This window comes from Oncorhynchus clarkii, unplaced genomic scaffold, assembly GCF_045791955.1.
Source record: "Oncorhynchus clarkii lewisi isolate Uvic-CL-2024 unplaced genomic scaffold, UVic_Ocla_1.0 unplaced_contig_9912_pilon_pilon, whole genome shotgun sequence".
Classification (NCBI taxonomy): Eukaryota; Metazoa; Chordata; class Actinopteri; order Salmoniformes; family Salmonidae; genus Oncorhynchus; species Oncorhynchus clarkii.
Window position 1 is genome coordinate 200001 of NW_027257990.1, and position 22500 is coordinate 222500.

The 22500-nt window shown below is 47.0% G+C and overlaps 1 protein-coding gene across 3 annotated transcripts in view; it reads right to left on the reverse strand.

The window, feature by feature from the left end:
* Positions 1 to 22500, reverse strand: part of LOC139394416 (TBC1 domain family member 1-like) — a 128200-nt gene that overhangs the window by 85786 nt on the left and 19914 nt on the right. For all 3 annotated transcript variants that reach the window (XM_071142475.1, XM_071142478.1, XM_071142476.1), the window contains exon 3: positions 2248 to 2784. In XM_071142475.1, the coding sequence (XP_070998576.1) occupies positions 2248 to 2784 (537 nt within the window). The remainder of the gene's footprint in view (positions 1 to 2247; positions 2785 to 22500) is intronic.

Here is a 22500-nt window from a genome sequence, read left to right on the forward strand (position 1 = left end):
ACACACAGGAGGAGCATGTGTAAAGGAGCAGCATGTGTAAAGGAGCAGCATGTGTAAAGGAGCAGCATGTGTAAAGGAGCAGCATGTAAAGGAGCAGCATGTGTAAAGGAGCAGCATGTAAAGGAGCAGCATGTGTAAAGGAGCAGCATGTGTAAAGGAGCAGCATGTGTAAAGGAGCAGCATGTGTAAAGGAGCAGCATGTGTAAAGGAGCAGCATGTGTAAAGGAGCAGCATGTGTAAAGGAGCAGCATGTGTAAAGGAGCAGCATGTAAAGGAGCAGCATGTAAAGGAGCAGCATGTAAAGGAGCAGCATGTGTAAAGGAGCAGCATGTGTAAAGGAGCAGCATGTAAAGGAGCAGCATGTGTAAAGGAGCAGCATGTGTAAAGGAGCAGCATGTGTAAAGGAGCAGCATGTGTAAAGGAGCAGCATGTGTAAAGGAGCAGCATGTAAAGGAGCAGCATGTGTAAAGGAGCAGCATGTGTAAAGGAGCAGCATGTGTAAAGGAGCAGCATGTGTAAAGGAGCAGCATGTAAAGGAGCAGCGTGTAAAGGAGCAGCGTGTAAAGGAGTAGCTTGTAAAGGAGCAGCATGTAAAGGAGCAGCATGTAAAGGAGCAGCATGTGTAAAGGAGCAGCATGTAAAGGAGCAGCATGTGTAAAGGAGCAGCATGTGTAAAGGAGCAGCATGTGTAAAGGAGCAGCATGTGTAAAGGAGCAGCATGTGTAAAGGAGCAGCATGTAAAGGAGCAGCATGTAAAGGAGCAGCATGTGTAAAGGAGCAGCATGTGTAAAGGAGCAGCATGTGTAAAGGAGCAGCATGTGTAAAGGAGCAGCATGTAAAGGAGCAGCATGTGTAAAGGAGCAGCATGTAAAGGAGCAGCATGTGTAAAGGAGCAGCATGTGTAAAGGAGCAGCATGTGTAAAGGAGCAGCATGTAAAGGAGCAGCATGTAAAGGAGCAGCATGTGTAAAGGAGCAGCATGTGTAAAGGAGCAGCATGTGTAAAGGAGCAGCATGTAAAGGAGCAGCATGTAAAGGAGCAGCATGTGTAAAGGAGCAGCATGTAAAGGAGCAGCATGTAAAGGAGCAGCATGTGTAAAGGAGCAGCATGTGTAAAGGAGCAGCATGTGTAAAGGAGCAGCATGTGTAAAGGAGAAGCATGTAAAGGAGCAGCATGTGTAAAGGAGCAGCATGTGTAAAGGAGCAGCATGTGTAAAGGAGCAGCATGTGTAAAGGAGCAGCATGTGTAAAGGAGCAGCATGTAAAGGAGCAGCATGTGTAAAGGAGCAGCATGTGTAAAGGAGAAGCATGTAAAGGAGCAGCATGTGTAAAGGAGCAGCATGTGTAAAGGAGCAGCATGTGTAAAGGAGCAGCATGTGTAAAGGAGCAGCATGTGTAAAGGAGAAGCATGTAAAGGAGCAGCATGTGTAAAGGAGCAGCATGTGTAAAGGAGCAGCATGTGTAAAGGAGAAGCATGTAAAGGAGCAGCATGTAAAGGAGCAGCTGGAGCACATGTACAGCGGTGGTTGATCATCATTGATGTATACGGTTAGTGTGTGTGTGTGTGTGTGTGTGTGTGTGTTAAACACAGGGCTGTGGTGAGGAGTGTGTGATCTCATGGTTGAGGCAGCATTTCTGTTTGGGCGAAAGCCAGAGAGAGAGAGAGACATAAATGATGTCATGTGGATGAGGCGATGGTGTGTGTGTGTGTGTGTGTGTGTGTGTGTGTGTGTGTGTCTGTGTGTGTGTGTGTGTGTGTGTGTGTGTGTGTGTGTGTGTGTGTGTGTGTCTGTGTTGCCGGTAGCGACAGACAGGATGACGTGAGGGTTTTATTTTAGATGTGTGTCTGCTGTGTTGGACGGCTCCCCGTTCTCCTTCCTGGTTCCATGCTGACCACTTCCTTCCTGGACAGGAAACAGGGTGGCAGAGGGGTACCTAGGGTCAACCACTGCGGAGTCACCCTGAGTGTGTGTTGTAGGGGTCACCGGGACTTGCTGAGTCATAAGGATGTTGTGTGTGTGTGTTAGTTACCATGAACAGCATGGTCCTGTTCTCCTGTAGACTGGTGAGCTGGACCCCAGCGGTGTGTGTGTGTGTGTGTGTGTGTGTGTGTGTGTGTTAGTTACCATGAACAACATGGTCCTGTTCTCCTGTAGACTGGTGGGCTGGACCCCAGCGGTGTGTGTGTGTGTGTGTGTGTGTGTGTGTGTGTGTGTGTGTGTGTGTGTGTGTGTGTGTTAGTTAGTTACCATGAACAGCATGGTCCTGTTCTCCTGTAGACTGGTGGGCTGGACCCCAGCGGTGTGTGTGTGTAGTTCAGGTGACAGGCCGTTCTCATCCAGGGCCCGGAGGCAGGGGAAACTGGGGTCTGGTTGGAACACCACCGGCCTCCCACCACTAGAGGCACCGTATCCTCCTCCCCTGACCTCTCCATCCCCCGTTCCTCCATTTCGCGTTAGCGTCGGCAAGGCCAGAGCTCTCCGCAGCCCGTCCACCAATCCACCGCCGCTATCTGGTTTAGGATCGCCCCCGGCCCCTACGGATTGGCTGAATTTCTCGATGCACTCGTCAATCAAGGCGGGCGGGGCTTTCTTGTGAGCGACGGTCACTCTTCCACAGAACAGGACCTCAAACCTCTTGGCGAACATGGTGGCAGCGCCGAAGGCGGACGACGCGGACGGAGTACAGTCTTCTGAGGAAGAGGCGGCGGGTTTGGGCGCTGCGAGGTCATCGTTGCGCGCCGAGCTCTTCCCGGCCTGACGCAGCGTACTGATGATCTCAGGGACCTGGATGGAGGGAGAGAGGGAGAGAGGGAGGGAGGGAGGGAGGGAAAGAGGGAAAGAGGGAGGGAGGGAGACTTTGTGCTTACATTTTTTGGTATAGGTATAGTATAGGTACAGTATAGGTACAGTATAGGTATAGGTATAGTATAGGTACAGTATAGGTATAGTATAGGTACAGTATAGGTACAGTATAGGTACAGTATAGGTACAGTATAGGTATAGTATAGGTACAGTATAGGTACAGTATAGGTACAGTATAGGTACAGTATAGTATAGGTATAGTATAGGTTACATGTTTTGGTATAGGTACAGTATAGGTACAGTATAGTATAGGTATAGTATAGGTATAGTATAGGTACAGTATAGGTATAGTATAGTATAGGTACAGTATAGGTACAGTATAGGTATAGTATAGTATAGGTATAGTATAGGTACAGTATAGGTATAGTATAGTATAGGTATAGTATAGGTATAGTATAGGTACAGTATAGGTACAGTATAGGTATAGGTATAGTATAGGTATAGTATAGGTATAGTATAGGTATGGTATAGTATAGGTATAGTATAGGTATAGTATAGGTTACATGTTTTGGTATAGGTACAGTATAGGTACAGTATAGGTATAGGTACAGTATAGGTATAGTATAGGTACAGTATAGGTATAGGTATAGTATAGGTATAGTATAGGTACAGTATAGGTACAGTATAGGTATAGTATAGTATAGGTATAGTATAGGTATAGTATAGGTACAGTATAGGTACAGTATAGTATAGGTATAGTATAGGTATAGTATAGGTATAGTATAGGTTACATGTTTTGGTATAGGTACAGTATAGGTACAGTATAGGTACAGTATAGGTACAGTATAGGTATAGTATAGGTACAGTATAGGTACAGTATAGGTATAGTATAGGTACAGTATAGGTACAGTATAGTATAGGTATAGTATAGGTTACATGTTTTGGTATAGGTACAGTATAGGTACAGTATAGTATAGGTATAGTATAGGTATAGTATAGGTACAGTATAGGTATAGTATAGTATAGGTACAGTATAGGTACAGTATAGGTATAGTATAGGTATAGTATAGTATAGGTATAGTATAGGTACAGTATAGGTATAGTATAGTATAGGTATAGTATAGGTATAGTATAGGTACAGTATAGGTACAGTATAGGTATAGGTATAGTATAGGTATAGTATAGGTATGGTATAGTATAGGTATAGTATAGGTATAGTATAGGTATAGTATAGGTTACATGTTTTGGTATAGGTACAGTATAGGTACAGTATAGGTATAGGTACAGTATAGGTATAGTATAGGTACAGTATAGGTATAGGTATAGTATAGGTATAGTATAGGTACAGTATAGGTACAGTATAGGTATAGTATAGTATAGGTATAGTATAGGTATAGTATAGGTACAGTATAGGTACAGTATAGTATAGGTATAGTATAGGTATAGTATAGGTATAGTATAGGTTACATGTTTTGGTATAGGTACAGTATAGGTACAGTATAGGTACAGTATAGGTACAGTATAGGTATAGTATAGGTACAGTATAGGTACAGTATAGTATAGGTATAGTATAGTATAGGTATAGTATAGGTATAGTATAGGTACAGTATAGGTACAGTATAGGTACAGTATAGGTATAGTATAGGTTACATGTTTTGGTATAGGTATAGTATAGGTATAGGTACAGTATAGGTATAGTATAGGTATAGGTATAGTATAGGTATAGGTACAGTATAGGTATAGTATAGTATAGGTATAGGTACAGTATAGGTATAGTATAGTATAGTAATAGGTATAGTATAGGTACAGTATAGTATAGGTATAGGTATAGTATAGGTACAGTATAGGTATAGTATAGTATAGGTATAGGTATAGTATAGGTATAGGTACAGTATAGGTATAGTATGGTATAGGTATAGGATAGGTATAGTATAGGTTACATGTTTTGGTATAGGTATAGTATAGGTATAGTATAGGTACAGTATAGGTACAGTATAGGTATAGTATAGGTATAGGATAGGTATAGTATAGGTTACATGTTTTGGTATAGGTATAGTATAGGTACAGTATAGGTACAGTATAGGTACAGTATAGGTATAGTATAGGTATAGTATAGGTACAGTATAGGTATAGTATAGGTATAGTACAGGTACAGTATAGGTACAGTATAGGTATAGTATAGGTACAGTATAGGTACAGTATAGGTATAGTATAGGTACAGTATAGGTATAGTATAGGTATAGTATAGGTATAGTATAGGTTACATGTTTTGGTATAGGTACAGTATAGGTACAGTATAGGTACAGTATAGGTATAGTATAGGTATAGTATAGGTATAGTATAGGTACAGTATAGGTACAGTATAGTATAGGTATAGTATAGTATAGGTATAGTATAGGTACAGTATAGGTATAGTATAGGTACAGTATAGGTACAGTATAGGTATAGTATAGGTTACATGTTTTGGTATAGGTATAGTATAGGTATAGGTACAGTATAGGTATAGTATAGTATAGGTATAGTATAGGTATAGGTATAGTATAGGTATAGGTACAGTATAGGTATAGTATAGTATAGGTATAGGTACAGTATAGGTATAGTAATAGGTATAGTATAGGTACAGTATAGTATAGGTATAGGTATAGTATAGGTACAGTATAGGTATAGTATAGTATAGGTATAGGTATAGTATAGGTATAGGTACAGTATAGGTATAGTATGGTATAGGTATAGGATAGGTATAGTATAGGTTACATGTTTTGGTATAGGTATAGTATAGGTATAGTATAGGTACAGTATAGGTACAGTATAGGTATAGTATAGGTATAGGATAGGTATAGTATAGGTTACATGTTTTGGTATAGGTATAGTATAGGTATAGTATAGGTACAGTATAGGTACAGTATAGGTACAGTATAGGTATAGTATAGGTATAGTATAGGTACAGTATAGGTATAGTATAGTATAGGTATAGTATAGGTACAGTATAGGTACAGTATAGGTATAGTATAGGTACAGTATAGGTACAGTATAGGTATAGTATAGGTACAGTATAGGTATAGTATAGGTACAGTATAGGTATAGTATAGGTATAGTATAGGTACAGTATAGGTACAGTATAGGTATAGTATAGTATAGGTACAGTATAGGTATAGTATAGGTACAGTATAGGTACAGTATAGGTATAGTATAGGTACAGTATAGGTATAGGTATAGTATAGGTACAGTATAGGTATAGTATAGGTATAGTATAGGTACAGTATAGGTATAGTATAGGTACAGTATAGGTACAGTATAGGTACAGTATAGGTATAGTATAGGTATAGTATAGGTTACATGTTTTGGTATAGTATAGTATAGGTTACATGTTTTGGTATAGTATAGTATAGGTTACATGTTTTGGTATAGGTATAGGTATAGTATAGGTGACATGTTTTGGTATAGGTATAGTATAGTATAGGTTACATGTTTTGGTATAGTATAGGTTACATGTTTTGGTATAGTATAGTATAGGTTACATGTTTTGGTATAGTATAGTATAGGTTACATGTTTTGGTATAGGTATAGGTGGGCCCCAGCAGGAATCAAACCCATGATGAAGTACATAACAACACATTAGAACGGGTGGCCAGTAATAAACTGGTCCTGAACATCTCTAAAACCAAGAGCGTTTTGTATTTGGTACAAATCATTCCCTAAGCTCTAGACCTCTGCTGGATCTGGTGATGAATGGTGTGGCTGCTGAACATGAGGAGGAGACTAAATTACTGGTCGTTACCTTAGATTGTAAACTGTCATGGTCAAAACATATTGATTCGGTGGTTGTAAAGATGGGGAGAGGTCTGGGCCGTAATAAAGAGATTCTCTGCATTTTTGACAACACACTCCACAAAGCAAGTCCTGCAGGCTCTAGTTTTGTCTAATCTTGATTATTGTCCAGTCGTGTGGTCCCAGTGCTTCAAAGGAAAGACCTAGTGAAGCTGCAGCTGGTCCAGAACAGAGAGGCACGTCTTGCTCTTCATTGTAATCAGAGGGCTGATATAAATACTATGCATGCCAGTCTCTCTTGGCTCAGAGTTGAGGAGAGACTGACAGCATCACTTCTTTTTACAAGAAACAATCGTGTTGAAAATCCCAAATTGTTTGCATAGTCAACTTACACACAGCTCTGACTCACACACTTACCCCACCAGACATGCCCCTCGGGGGTCTTGTCACAGTCCCCAGATCCAGAACAAATTCAAGAAACTGTACAGTATTATATAGAGCCATTATTGCATGGAACTTCCTTCCATCTCATATTGCTTTAAATAAACAGAAAACCTGGTTTCACAAAACAGATAAAGCCTCACGGCACAACGCCTCTTCCCCTATTGGACCCAGATAGTTTGTGTTTAAGCATTGATATGGAGGCTACATGTGCCTTTTTAATAATGTATATAGTTCTGTCCTTGAGCTGTTCTTGTCTATTGATGTTCTGAATTGTGTGTCAAGTTCTGTGTTCTGTGTTCTGTGCTCTGTGTTCTGTGCTCTGTGCTCTGTGCTCTGTGCTCTGTGCTCTGTGTTCTGTGCTCTGTGCTCTGTGTTCTGTGTTCTGTGTTCTGTGCTCTGTGTTCTGTGCTCTGTGTTCTGTGTTCTGTGCTCTGTGTTCTATGTTCTGTGCTCTGTTTGGACCCTAGGAAGAGTAGCTGCTGCTTTAGCAACAGCTAATGGGGATCCTAATAAAATACTAAATAAGTGCGGTGTTCTGTTCAGACCGGACCAGACGGTGAGGTCACCACACCTCTATGGGCCCAACGTGATGGAAGGTGAGGTCACCACACCTCTATGGACCAGACGGTGAGGTCAACACACCTCTATGGGCCCAACGTGATGGAAGGTGAGGTCACCACACCTCGATGGGCCAACGTGATGGACGGTGAGGTCACCACACCTCAATGGGCCCAACGTGATGGACGGTGAGGTCACCACACCTCTATGGGACAACGTGATGGAAGGTGAGGTCACCACACCTCGATGGGCCCAACGTGATGGACAGTGAGGTCACCACACCTCTATGGGACAACGTGATGGACGGTGAGGTCACCACACCTCGATGGGCCCAACATAATGGACAGTGAGGTCACCACACCTCTATGGGACAACGTGATGGACGGTGAGGTCACCACACCTCTATGGGCCCAACGTGATGGACGTGAGGTCACCACACCTCTATGGGCCCAACGTGATGGACGGTGAGGTCACCACACCTCTATGGGCCCAACGTGATGGAAGGTGAGGTCACCACACCTCGATGGGCCAACGTGATGGACGGTGAGGTCACCACACCTCAATGGGCCCAACGTGATGGACGGTGAGGTCACCACACCTCTATGGGACAACGTGATGGACGGTGAGGTCACCACACCTCGATGGGCCAACGTGATGGACGGTGAGGTCACCACACCTCAATGGGCCCAACGTGATGGACGGTGAGGTCACCACACCTCTATGGGACAACGTGATGGACGGTGAGGTCACCACACCTCGATGGGCCCAACGTGATGGACAGTGAGGTCACCACACCTCTATGGGACAACGTGATGGACGGTGAGGTCACCACACCTCGATGGGCCCAACATAATGGACAGTGAGGTCACCACACCTCGATGGGCCCAACGTGATGGACGGTGAGGTCACCACACCTCTATGGGACAACGTGATGGACGGTGAGGTCACCACACCTCGATGGGCCCAACGTGATGGACGGTGAGGTCACCACACCTCGATGGGCCCAACGTGATGAACAGTGAGGTCACCACACCTCGATGGCCCAACGTGACAATTAAGGTCTTGGGTAGGTCTGTATCAGCTTGGAGTCGTCTTGTGTAGGTCTGCATCAGCTTGGAGTCGTCTTGGGTAGGTCTGTATCAGCTTGGAGTCGTCTTGGGTAGGTCTGTATCAGCTTGGAGTCGTCTTGGGTAGGTCTGTACCAGCTTGGAGTCGTCTTGGGTAGGTCTGTATCGGCTTGGAGTCGTCTTGGGTAGGTCTGTACCAGCTTGGAGTCGTCTTGGGTAGGTCTGTATCGGCTTGGAGTCGTCTTGGGTAGGTCTGTATCGGCTTGGAGTCGTCTTGGGTAGGTCTGTATCAGCTTTGAGTCGTCTTGGGTAGGTCTGTACCAGCTTGGAGTCGTCTTGGGTAGGTCTGTATCAGCTTGGAGTCGTCTTGGGTAGGTCTGTATCAGCTTGGAGTCGTCTTGGGTAGGTCTGTATCAGCTTGGAGTCGTCTTGGGTAGGTCTATCAGCTTGGAGTCGTCTTGGGTAGGTCTGTATCAGCTAGGAATCGGCTTGGGTAGGTCTATCAGCTTGGAGTCGTCTTGGGTAGGTCTGTATCAGCTAGGAATCGGCTTGGGTAGGTCTATCAGCTTGGAGTCGTCTGGATTTTCTCCGATTCTTCCTTGCAGATTTTCTTAAACTCTTAAATTAGATGGGGAGCGGCGGTGAACAGCAATCTTTAAGTCTTTCCACAGATTTTCAATGGGATTCAAGTCTGGCTGGGCCACTCAAGGACTTTCACATTCTTGTTCTGAAGCCACTCCAGCGTTGCTTTGACAAATCTTCACCCCAGTCTAAGGTCGTTTGCACTCAAGCAGGTTTTCATCAAGGATCTCTGTACTTCGCTCTGTTCATCTTTCCCTCGATCCTGACTAGTCTCCCAGTCCCTGAAAAACAGTCAAATCTTCGCCCCCAGTCTAAGGTCGTTTGCACTCAAGCAGGTTCTCATCAAGGATGTGCCTGTATTTGGTTCCATTCATTGTTCCCTCCATCCTTACCAGTCTCCCCAGTCCCTGCTGCTGAAAAGCATCCCCACAGCATGATGCTGCCACCACCATGCTTCACAGTAAAGAAAGGTGTTAGACAGGTGATGAGCTGTGCCTGGTTGGACCACAGAATGTTTTGCCTCGTCTTTTACATGCCTTTTTGCAATCTCCAGGTGTCATGTGCCTTTTTTTTTTTAATTGGGGAGTGGTTTCCGTCTGGCCACTCCCCCATAAAGCCCAGATCGGTGAAGTGCTGTAGAAACCCGTTGTCCTTCTTGCAGGTTCTCCCATCTCACCTCGGGAACTCTGTAGTTCCGTCAGAGTGGTCATTGGGTTCCTGGTCTCCCTCCCTGACCGTTGTCCTTCTGGCAGGTTCTCCCATCTCACCTCGGGAACTCGGTAGTTCTGTCAGAGTGGTCATTGGGCTCCTGGTCCCCTCCCTGACCGAGGTCCTTCTTGCCCGGTTGCTCCTGTTTGGTCAGACAGCGAGCTCTAGACAGAGTCTGAGTCGTCTGGAGACCAATGTGCTCTTGGAAACTTTCAAAAACTCTAGAAGTTGTTTTATAACCCTTTCCCCCAGATATATGCCTCATCACAATTCTCTCAGAGATCTCCAAACAGTTCCCTGGACTTCCTGGTATAGTTTCTGCTCTGTCAACTGTGGAACCTTATATAGACAGGTGTGTTCCATGTTCCAACTCATTACAATTGGCCACAGGTGGACTCCAATCAAGTTGTAGGGACATCAGGGATGATCAAAGGGGTGTGACTACTTATGTAAATGAGATACATTGTATATACACACACACACACAACAGTGGAGTGTCAAGGCAAAAGGGGTGTGACTACTTATGTAAACGAGATACATTATATATACACACAACATTGGAGTGTCAAGGCAAAAGGGGGTGTGACTACTTATGTAAATGAGATACTGTTGTGTGTGTGTGTGTATATACAATGTATGTGGACACCCCCTTCATACTAGTGCATTCTTCCATTTCAGCCACACCCATAAAAATCAGGCACACAGCCATGCAATCGTCATAGACAAACATTGGCAGTAGAACGGCATTGCGACGCACCATTGGACCAGTGTGGTCCGGGTTCTGTGTTCTGTGTTCTGTGTTCTGTGTTCTGTGTTCTGTGCCGGCCGTCATTGTAAAATAAGAATGTGTTCTTAACTGACTTGCTTAGTTAAATAAAAAAAGGTTAAATGTAAAAAAAAATTAAAATAAAAAAAAGTGAAGAGCTCTGTGATTTTCAACGTGGCACCACCACTTTTCCAACAAGTCAGTTGGTGAAGTTTCTGCTCTGCTAGTGCTAACCCGGTCAACTGTAAGTGCTGTTATTGTGAAGTGGAAACATCTAGGAGCAACAACGGCTCAGTCTCAAAGTGGTAGACCGCACAAGCTCACAGAACGGGACCGCCGAGTGCTGAAGCGTGTAAAAATCGTCTGTCTTCGGCTTGCAACCCCTCACTACAGAGTTCATTCATGATTCATGAAATGGGTTTCCGTGGCCGAGCAGCAGCACACAAGCCTAAGATCTGTGATTCTGTGCTTTCAACTTTGTGACAACAGTTTCCTGTCCTGTTTCAGCATGACAATTGCCCCGTGCTCAAAGCGAGGTCAATACAGAAATGGTTTGTCGAGATCGGTGTGGAAGATCTTGACCGGCCTGCACCGAGCCCTGACCTCAACCCCATCAAAAACCTTTGGGATGAATTGGAACGCCGACTGCGAGCCAGGCCTAATCACCCAACATCAGTGACCGACCTCACTATTGTCCTTTTGGCTGAATGGAAGCAAGTCCCTGCAGCAATGTTCCAACATCTAGTGGAAAGCCTTCCCAGAAGAGTGGAGGCTATTATAGCAGCAATGTTCCAACATCTAGTGGAAAGCCTTCCCAGAAGAGTGGAGGCTGTTATACCAGCAATGTTCCAACATCTAGTGGAAAGCCTTCCCAGAAGAGTGGAGGCTGTTATAGCAGAAATGTTCCAACATCTAGTGGAAAGCCTTCCCAGAAGAGTGGAGGCTGTTATAGCAGCAATGTTCCAACATATAGTGGAAAGCCTTCCCAGAAGAGTGGAGGCTGTTATAGCAGCAATGTTCCAACATCTAGTGGAAAGCCTTCCCAGAAGAGTGGAGGCTGTTATAGCAGCAAAGGGGGGACAACTCCATATTAAAGCCTTCCCAGAAGAGTGGAAAGGGGGGTACAACCTCATATTAAAGCCTTCCCAGAAGAGTGAAGGCTGTTATAGCAGCAAAGGGGGGGACCAACTCCATATTAATGACCATAATCTTGGAATGAGATGTTCGACGAGCAGGTGTCCACATACTTTTGGTCACGTAGTGTATTTCTGTGTTTCATTTCCAATAAATGTGCAAAGATTTAAAAACAAAATAAAATGTTGAATTCAGACACGAAGTACATAATGTGGAATAAGGGGTATGAATACGTTCTGAAGGCAGTGTGAGTTTCTGACGGGACAGTATTTGTTGCACCAAACTGAAAGGGAGTCAGACAGAAGGCGCTAGAAACAGGCGTGGTGACTCACCATGAGGTAATGTGATTGGCCTGCCTGTTTTCCTGCCTAAACATCAGATCAGAGGAGTGGCACACTGGTTGGCTGACTAACTGGCTGGCTGGCTGGCTGGTTGGTTGGTTGGCTGACTGGTTGACTGGTTGGTTGGCTGACTGGCTGACTGGTTGACTGGTTGGTTGGTTGGCTGACTGGCTGACTGGTTGACTGGTTGACTGGTTGGTTGACTGGCTGGCTGTCTGTCTAACTGGCTGGCTGGCTGGTTGGCTGACTGGCTGACTGGTTGACTGGTTGACTGGTTGGTTGGTTGGCTGACTGGTTGGTTGGTTGGCTGACTGGTTGGTTGGTTGGCTGACTGGCTGACTGGTTGACTGGTTGACTGGTTGGTTGGCTGACTGGCTGACTGGTTGACTGGTTGACTGGTTGGTTGACTGGCTGTATGTCTGGTTGGCTGACTAACTGGCTGGCTGGCTGGCTGGTTGACTGGCTGTCTGTCTGGTTGTCTGACTAACTGGCTGGCTGGCTGGCTGGCTGGCTGGTTGGTTGACTGGCTGTCTGTCTGGTTGGCTGACTAACTGGCTGGCTGGCTGGCTGGTTGGTTGACTGGTTGGCCGGTTGGTTGGTTGGCTGGTTGGTTGACTGGCTGGTTGGTTGACTGGCTGTCAACATCTCAGACAGGGTCAGGTCTGGTCTTGTCTTGGGATGGTTGTGTAATGTTGTGTTCTCTTTCACAATGACTGACTGACTGGCTGACTTCAGCTATCTGAGGCCGAGCTAAATATATTCTACAGTAGGTAATGTAGAGGGAGAGAGACGATAGGGAGACACAGATTGATAGAGAGACTGTGTGTGTGTGTGTGTGTGTGTGTTCTCACTGTGTATGTATGTGTGTGTTCTCACTGTGTGTGTGTGTGTGTGTGTGTTCTCACTGTGTGTGTGTGTGTGTGTGTGTGTGTGTGTGTTCTCACTGTGTGTGTGTGTGTGTGTGTTCTCACTGTGTGTGTGTGTGTGTGTGTGTTCTCACTGTGTGTGTGTGTGTGTGTGTGTTCTCACTGTGTGTGTGTGTGTGTGTGTGTTCTCACTGTGTGTGTGTGTGTGTGTTCTCACTATGTGTGTGTGTGTGTTCTCACTGTGTGTGTGTGTGTGTGTTCTCACTGTGTGTGTGTGTGTGTGTGTGTTCTCACTGTGTGTGTGTTCTCACTGTGTGTGTGTTCTCACTGTGTGTGTTCTCAGTGTGTGTGTGTGTGTGTGTGTGTGTCTCTCTCTCTAACAGACAAAAGGTTTCCCTACAACAACATCTCCATTCATCTCATAATGATTAAAACGACCCGATCTACATGTCAGGAATGAATAGACCACATGACATGTTATCAGGGTACATGTTTTGGTCCTGTATATAATGGTGTTATGAATGTACCAACGTACTGTAGACCAGGGTAGTGTGCTACTATAGACCAGGGTGGTATACTACTATAGACCAGGGCCCTATAGGGTAGTATACTACGACAGACCAGGGTGGTATACTACTATAGACCAGGGTATTGTACTACTATAGACCAGGGTAGTGTACTACTATAGACCAGGGCAGTGTACTACTATAGACCAGGGCCCTATAGGGTAGTATACTACGACAGACCAGGGTGGTATACTACTATAGACCAGGGTATTGTACTACTATAGACCAGGGTAGTGTACTACTATAGACCAGGGTAGTGTACTACTGTAGACCAGGGCCCTTTAGGGTAGTATACTACTATAGACCAGGGTAGTGTAATACTATAGACCAGGGTAGTGTACTACTGTAGACCAGGGTAGTGTAATACTATAGACCAGGGTAGTGTACTACTATAGACCAGGGTAGTACACTACTATAGACCAGGGTAGTGTAATACTATAGACCAGGGTAGTGTAATACTATAGACCAGGGTAGTACACTACTATAGACCAGGGTAGTGTAATACTATAGACCAGGGTAGTATACTACTATAGACCAGGGTAGTGTACTACTATAGACCAGGGTGGTATACTACTATAGACCAGGGTAGTGTACTACTATAGACCAGGGTAGTGTACTACTATAGACCAGGGTAGTGTACTACTATAGACCAGGGTAGTGTACTACTATAGACCAGGGTAGTGTACTACTATAGACCAGGGTAGTGTACTACTATAGACCAGGGTAGTGTACTACTATAGACCAGGGTAGTGTATTACTATAGACCAGGGTAGTATACTATTATAGACCAGGGTAGTATACTACTATAGACCAGGGTAGTGTACTACTATAGACCAGGGTAGTATACTACTATAGACCAGGGTAGTGTACTACTGTAGACCAGGGCCCTATAGGGTAGTGTACTACTATAGACCAGGGTAGTGTACTACTATAGACCAGGGTAGTATACTACTATAGACAAGGGTAGTATACTACTATAGACCAGGGTAGTATACTACTATAGACCAGGGTAGTGTACTACTATAGACCAGGGTAGTATACTACTATAGACCAGGGTAGTGTACTACTATAGACCAGGGTAGTATACTACTATAGACCAGGGTAGTATACTACTATAGACCAGGGTAGTGTACTACTGTAGACCAGGGCCCTATAGGGTAGTGTACTACTATAGACCAGGGTAGTGTACTACTATAGACCAGGGTAGTATACTACTATAGACAAGGGTAGTATACTACTATAGACCAGGGTAGTATACTACTATAGACCAGGGTAGTGTACTACTATAGACCAGGGTAGTATACTACTATAGACCAGGGTAGTGTACTACTATAGACCAGGGTAGTGTACTACTATAGACCAGGGTAGTATACTACTATAGACCAGGGTAGTGTACTACTATAGACCAGGGTAGTGTACTACTATAGACCAGGGTAGTGTACTACTATAGACCAGGGTAGTGTACTACTATAGACCAGGGTAGTATACTACTATAGACCAGGGTAGTGTACTGCTATATACCAGGGTAGTATACTACTATAGACCAGGGCCCTATAGGGTAGTATACTACTATAGACCAGGGTAGTATGCTACTATAGACCAGGGTAGTGTACTACTATAGACCAGGGTAGTGTACTACTATAGACAAGGGCCCTATAGGGTAGTATACTACTATAGACCAGGGTAGTGTCCTACTATAGACCAGGGCAGCATGCTACTATAGACCAGGGTAGTGTACTACTATAGACCAGGGTAGTGTACTACTATAGACCAGGATAGTGTACTACTATAGACCAGGGCCCTATAGGGTAGTATACTACTATAGACTAGGGCCCTATAGGGTAGTATACTACTATAGACCAGGGCCCTATAGGGTAGTATACTACTATAGACCAGGGCCCTATAGGGTAGTATACTACTATAGACCAGGGCCCTATAGGGTAGTATACTACTATAGACCAGGGCCCTATAGGGTAGTGTACTACTATAGACCAGGGTAGTGTACTACTATAGACCAGGGCCCTATAGGGTAGTATACTACTATAGGCCAGGGTAGTATACTACTATAGACCAGGGTAGTGTACTACTATAGACCAGGGTAGTATACTACTATAGACCAGGGCCCTATAGGGTAGTGTACTGTTATATACCAGGGTAGTATACTACTATAGACCAGGGCCCTATAGGGTAGTATACTACTATAGACCAGGGCCCTATAGGGTAGTATACTACTATAGACCAGGGCCATATAGGGTAGTATACTACTATAGACCAGGGCCCTATAGGGTAGTATCCTACTATAGACCAGGGCCCTATGGGGTAGTATACTACTATAGACCAGGGCCCTATAGGGTAGTATACTACTATAGACCAGGGCCCTATAGGGTAGTATACTACTATAGACCAGGGCACTATAGGGTAGTGTACTACTATAGACCAGGGTAGTGTCCTACTATAGACCAGGGTAGCATGCTACTATAGACCAGGGTAGTGTACTACTATAGACCAGGGTGGTGTACTACTATAGACCAGGGTAGTGTAATACTATAGACCAGGGTAGCATGCTACTATAGACCAGGGTAGTGTACTACTATAGACCAGGGTAGTGTACTACTATAGACCAGGGTAGTGTACTACTATAGACCAGGGCCCTATAGGGTAGTATACTACTATAGACCAGGGCCCTATAGGGTAGTATACTGCTATAGACCAGGGTAGTGTACTACTATAGACCAGGGTAGTATACTACTATAGACCAGGGTAGTGTACTGCTATATACCAGGGTAGTATTCTACTATAGACCAGGGCCCTATAGGGTAGTGTACTGCTATATACCAGGGTAGTATACTACTATAGACCAGGGCCCTATAGGGTAGTATACTACTATAGACCAGGGCCCTATAGGGTAGTATCCTACTATAGACCAGGGCCCTATAGGGTAGTATACTACTATAGACCAGGGCCCTATAGGGTAGTATACTACTATAGACCAGGGCCCTATAGGGTAGTATACTACTATAGACCAGGGCCCTATAGGGTAGTATACTACTATAGACCAGGGCCCTATAGGGTAGTGTACTACTATAGACCAGGGTAGTGTCCTACTATAGACCAGGGTAGCATGCTACTATAGACCAGGGTAGTGTACTACTATAGACCAGGGTAGTGTACTACTATAGACCAGGGTAGTGTACTACTATAGACCAGGGCCCTATATGGTAGTATACTACTATAGACTAGGGCCCTATAGGGTAGTATACTACTATAGACCAGGGCCCTATAGGGTAGTATACTACTATAGACCAGGGCCCTATAGGGTAGTATACTACTATAGACCAGGGTAGTATACTACTATAGACCAGGGTAGTATACTACTATAGACCAGGGCCCTATAGGGTAGTATACTACTACCTATAGGGTAGTGTACTACTATAGACCAGGGCCCTATAGGGTAGTATACTACTATAGGCCCTTTAGGGAATAGGGTGCCATGTGAGGCTCCACTAGTGTGTCTCAGTCACACAAACACAAGTCTTGTTCACAGGAACAACCGTTGAGAACAGGAAGTTAGCTTGACCAGTAGCTGTGACTAACCCCAGTCATGTGTGTGTGTGTGTGTGTGTGTGTGTGTGTGTGTGTGTGTGTGTGTGTGTGTGTGTGTGTGTGTGTGTGTGTATGTTGTTGTAGTAGTATTGCATGGTACTAAAACATTAACCGTTTAGTAGCATCGATACTAGATTTTGTTACTTTCGGGTACTTCTGTCAAATGTGTCTCAAGTCTTCTGATTGAGAGAGGATCAGGTCTGTCTATCAGAGCAGCCGATGTCCCCTGATATCGAGCCAAAGCACCAGTTCCACTTCCTCACTGCTAGCTCTGTCCTACCATGAGGATCTATGCATTACCCCTCACTGCTAGCTCTGTCCTACCATGAGGATCTATACATTACCCCTCACTGCTAGCTCTGTCCTACCATGAGGATCTATGCATTACCACTCACTGCTAGCTCTGTCCTACCATGAGGATCTATACATTACCACTCACTGCTAGCTCTGTCCTACCATGAGGATCTATACATTACCCCTCACTGCTAGCTCTGTCCTACCATGAGGATCTATGCATTACCACTCACTGCTAGCTCTGTCCTACCATGAGGATCTATGCATTACCACTCACTGCTAGCTCTGTCCTACCATGAGGATCTATACATTACCACTCACTGCTAGCTCTGTCCTACCATGAGGATCTATACATTACCCCTCACTGCTAGCTCTGTCCTACCATGAGGATCTATACATTACCCCTCACTGCTAGCTCTGTCCTACCATGAGGATCTATACATTACCCCTCACTGCTAGCTCTGTCCTACCATGAGGATATATGCATTACCCCTCACTGCTAGCTCTGTCCTACCATGTGGAACGGCTGAACATTACATTACCCCTCACTGCTAGCTCTGTCCTACCATGAGGATCTATACATTACCCCTCACTGCTAGCTCTGTCCTACCATGAGGATCTATACATTACCCCTCACTGCTAGCTCTGTCCTACCATGAGGATCTATGCATTACCCCTCACTGCTAGCTCTGTCCTACCATGTGGAACGGCTGAACATTACATTACCCCTCACTGCTAGCTCTGTCCTACCATGAGGATCTATGCATTACCACTCACTGCTAGCTCTGTCCTACCATGAAGAATGGCTGATCTAGACATTACCCCTCACTGCTAGCTCTGAAACTGTTAATGACTGTTCCCAAAACAATGTCCAGTAAGATGTCATTGACTTTGTCTCAACCCCCCTGCCTCACGCCCCCTGCCTCACGCCTCTACCATGAGGATCTATACATTACCCCTCACTGCTAGCTCTGTCCTACCATGAGGATCTATACATTACCCCTCACTGCTAGCTCTGTCCTACCATGAGGATCTATACATTACCCCTCACTGCTAGCTCTGTCCTACCATGAGGATCTATACATTACCTCTCACTGCTAGCTCTGTCCTACCATGAGGATCTATGCATTACCCCTCACTGCTAGCTCTGTCCTACCATGTGGAACGGCTGAACATTACATTACCCCTCACTGCTAGCTCTGTCCTACCATGAGGATCTATACATTACCCCTCACTGCTAGCTCTGTCCTACCATGAGGATCTATGCATTACCACTCACTGCTAGCTCTGTCCTACCATGAAGAACGGCTGATCTAGACATTACCCCTCACTGCTAGCTCTGAAACTGTTAATGACTGTTCCCAAAACAATGTCCAGTAAGATGTCATTGACTTTGTCTCAACCCCCTTGCCTCACGCCCCCTGCCTCACGCCTCTCCCCCCCGCGTATCCCCGCGTATCTCACGTCTCCCCCCCGCCTCACGTCTCTCCCCCCCGCTCACATGTGGACCAGACACCTCACAGAGGACACGTGGACCAGACACATCACAGAGGACCAGACACCACACAGAGGACCAGACACCTCACAGAGGACATGTGGACCAGACACCTCACAGAGGACCAGACACCTCACAGAGGACACGTGGACCAGACACCTCACAGAGGACACGTGGACCAGACACCTCACAGAGGACACGTGGACCAGACACATCACAGAGGACATGTGGACCAGACACCTCACAGAGGACCAGACACCTCACAGAGGACACGTGGACCAGACACCTCACAGAGGACCAGACACCTCCCAGAGGACCAGACACCTCAAAGAGGACCAGACACCTCAAAGAGGACCAGACACCTCACAGAGGACACGTGGACCAGACACGTGGACCAGACACCACACAGAGGACACATGGACCAGACACCACACAGAGGACACGTGGACCAGACACCACACAGAGGACACGTGGACCAGACACCACACAGAGGACACGTGGACCAGACACCACACAGAGGACACGTGGACCAGACACCTCACAGAGGACACGTGGACCAGACACTTCACAGAGGACACGTGGACCAGACACCACACAGAGGACACGTGGACCAGACACCTCACAGAGGACACGTGGACCAGACACCACACAGAGGACACGTGAACCAGACACCACACAGAGGACACGTGGACCAGACACCACACAGAGGACACGTGGACCAGACACCACACAGAGGACACGTGGACCAGACACCACACAGAGGACACGTGGACCAGACACCACACAGAGGACCAGACACCTCACAGAGGACACGTGGACCAGACACCACACAGAGGACCAGACACCTCCCAGAGGACCAGACACCTCACATAGGACCAGACACCTCACAGAGGACCAGACACCTCACAGAGGACACGTGGACCAGACACCACACAGAGGACCAGACACTTCACAGAGGACCAGACACCTCACAGAGGACCAGACACCTCACAGAGGACCAGACACCTCACAGAGGACACATGGACCAGACACCACACAGAGGACCAGACACCACACAGAGGACCAGACACCTCACAGAGGACACGTGGACCAGACACCACACCTCACAGAGGACCAGACACCTCACAGAGGACCAGACACCTCACAGAGGACCAGACACCTCACAGAGGACCAGACACCACACAGAGGACCAGACACCTCACAGAGGACCAGACACCTCACAGAGGACCAGACACCTCACAGAGGACCAGACACCTCACAGAGGACCAGACACCTCACAGAGGACCAGACACCTCACAGAGGACACGTGGACCAGACACCTCACAGAGGACCAGACACCTCACAGAGGACCAGACACCTCACAGAGGACCAGACAGCTCACAGAGGACCAGACACCTCACAGAGGGCACGTGGACCAGACACCACACAGAGGACCAGACACCTCACAGAGGACCAGACACCTCACAGAGGACCAGACACCTGACAGAGGACCAGACACCTCACAGAGGACCAGACACCTCACAGAGGACCAGACACCTCACAGAGGACCAGACACCTCACAGAGGACCAGACACCTCACAGAGGACACGTGGACCAGACACCTCACAGAGGACACGTGGACCAGACACCTCACAGAGGACCAGACACCTCCCAGAGTACCAGACACCTCCCAGAGTACCAGACACCTCCCAGAGGACCAGACACCTCACAGAGGACCAGACACCTCACAGAGGACCAGACAACTCACAGAGGACACGTGGACCAGACACCTCACAGAGGACCAGACACCTCACAGAGGACCAGACACCTCACAGAGGACCAGACACCTCACAGAGGACACGTGGACCAGACACCTCACAGAGGACACGTGGACCAGACACCTCACAGAGGACCAGACACCTCCCAGAGTACCAGACACCTCACAGAGTACCAGACACCTCACAGAGTACCAGACACCTCCCAGAGTACCAGACACCTCCCAGAGGACCAGACACCTCACAGAGGACCAGACACCTCACAGAGGACCAGATACCTCCCAGAGGACCAGACACCTCACAGAGGACCAGACACCTCACAGAGGACCAGACACCTCACAGAGGACCAGACACCTCACAGAGGGCACGTGGACCAGACACCACACAGAGGACCAGACACCTCACAGAGGACCAGACACCTCACAGAGGACCAGACACCTCACAGAGGACCAGACACCTCACAGAGGACCAGACAACTCACAGAGGACACGTGGACCAGACACCTCACAGAGGACCAGACACCTCACAGAGGACCAGACACCTCACAGAGGACCAGACACCTCACAGAGGACCAGACACCTCACAGAGGACCAGACAGACACCTCACAGAGGACCAGACACCTCCCAGAGGACCAGACACCTCACAGAGGACCAGACACCACACAGAGGACCAGACACCACACAAAGGACCAGACACCACACAGAGGACCAGACACCTCACCTCACAGAGGACCAGACACCACACAGAGGACCAGACACCTCACAGAGGACCAGACACCTCACAGAGGACCAGACACCTCACAGAGGACCAGACACCTCACAGAGAACCAGACACCTCACAGAGGACCAGACACCTCACAGAGGACCAGACACCTCACCTCACAGAGGACCAGACACCTCACCTCACAGAGGACCAGACACCACACCTCACAGAGGACCAGACACCACACAGAGGACCAGACACCACACAGAGGACCAGACACCTCCCAGAGGACCAGACACCTCACAGAGGACCAGACACCTCACAGAGGACCAGACACCTCACAGAGGACCAGACACCTCACAGAGGACGGCCAATCAAGGTTTTGTAGCGTTATATAGATAAACAAGATCTGACTTCAAGTTTTAGACCTGGACTGGACCAGCCAGACATCAAGCCGGTCAGTCAGCAAGTCTCAGCCAGCCGGTCAGTCAGGAAGTCTCAGCCAGCCAGTCAGTCAGCAAGTCTCAGCCAGTCAGTCAGCTAGCCAGTCAGTCAGCTAGCCAGTCAGTCAGCTAGCTAGTCAGTCAGTCAGTCAGGAAGTCTCAGCCAGCCAGCCAGCCAGCCAGTCAGTCAGCTAGCCAGCCAGTCAGCTAGCCAGCCAGCCAGTCAGCCAGCCAGCCAGCCAGTCAGCCAGTCAGTCAGGAAGTCTCAGCCAGCCAGCCAGCCAGCCAGCCAGCCAGCCAGCCAGTCAGTCAGTCAGCAAGTCTCAGCCAGCCAGTCAGCCAGCCAGCCAGTCAGTCAGCAAGTCTCAGCCAGCCAGTCAGCTAGCCAGCCAGTCAGCTAGCCAGCCAGCCAGTCAGCCAGCCAGCCAGCCAGCCAGTCAGCCAGCTAGCCAGTCAGTCAGGAAGTCTCAGCCAGCCAGTCAGCCAGTCAGCTAGCTAGCCAGTCAGTCAGCAAGTCTCAGCCAGCCAGTGAGCTAGCCAGCCAGTCAGCCAGCCAGGAAGTCACAGTCAGCCAGTCAGCTAGTCAGCCAGCCAGCTAGCCAGCCA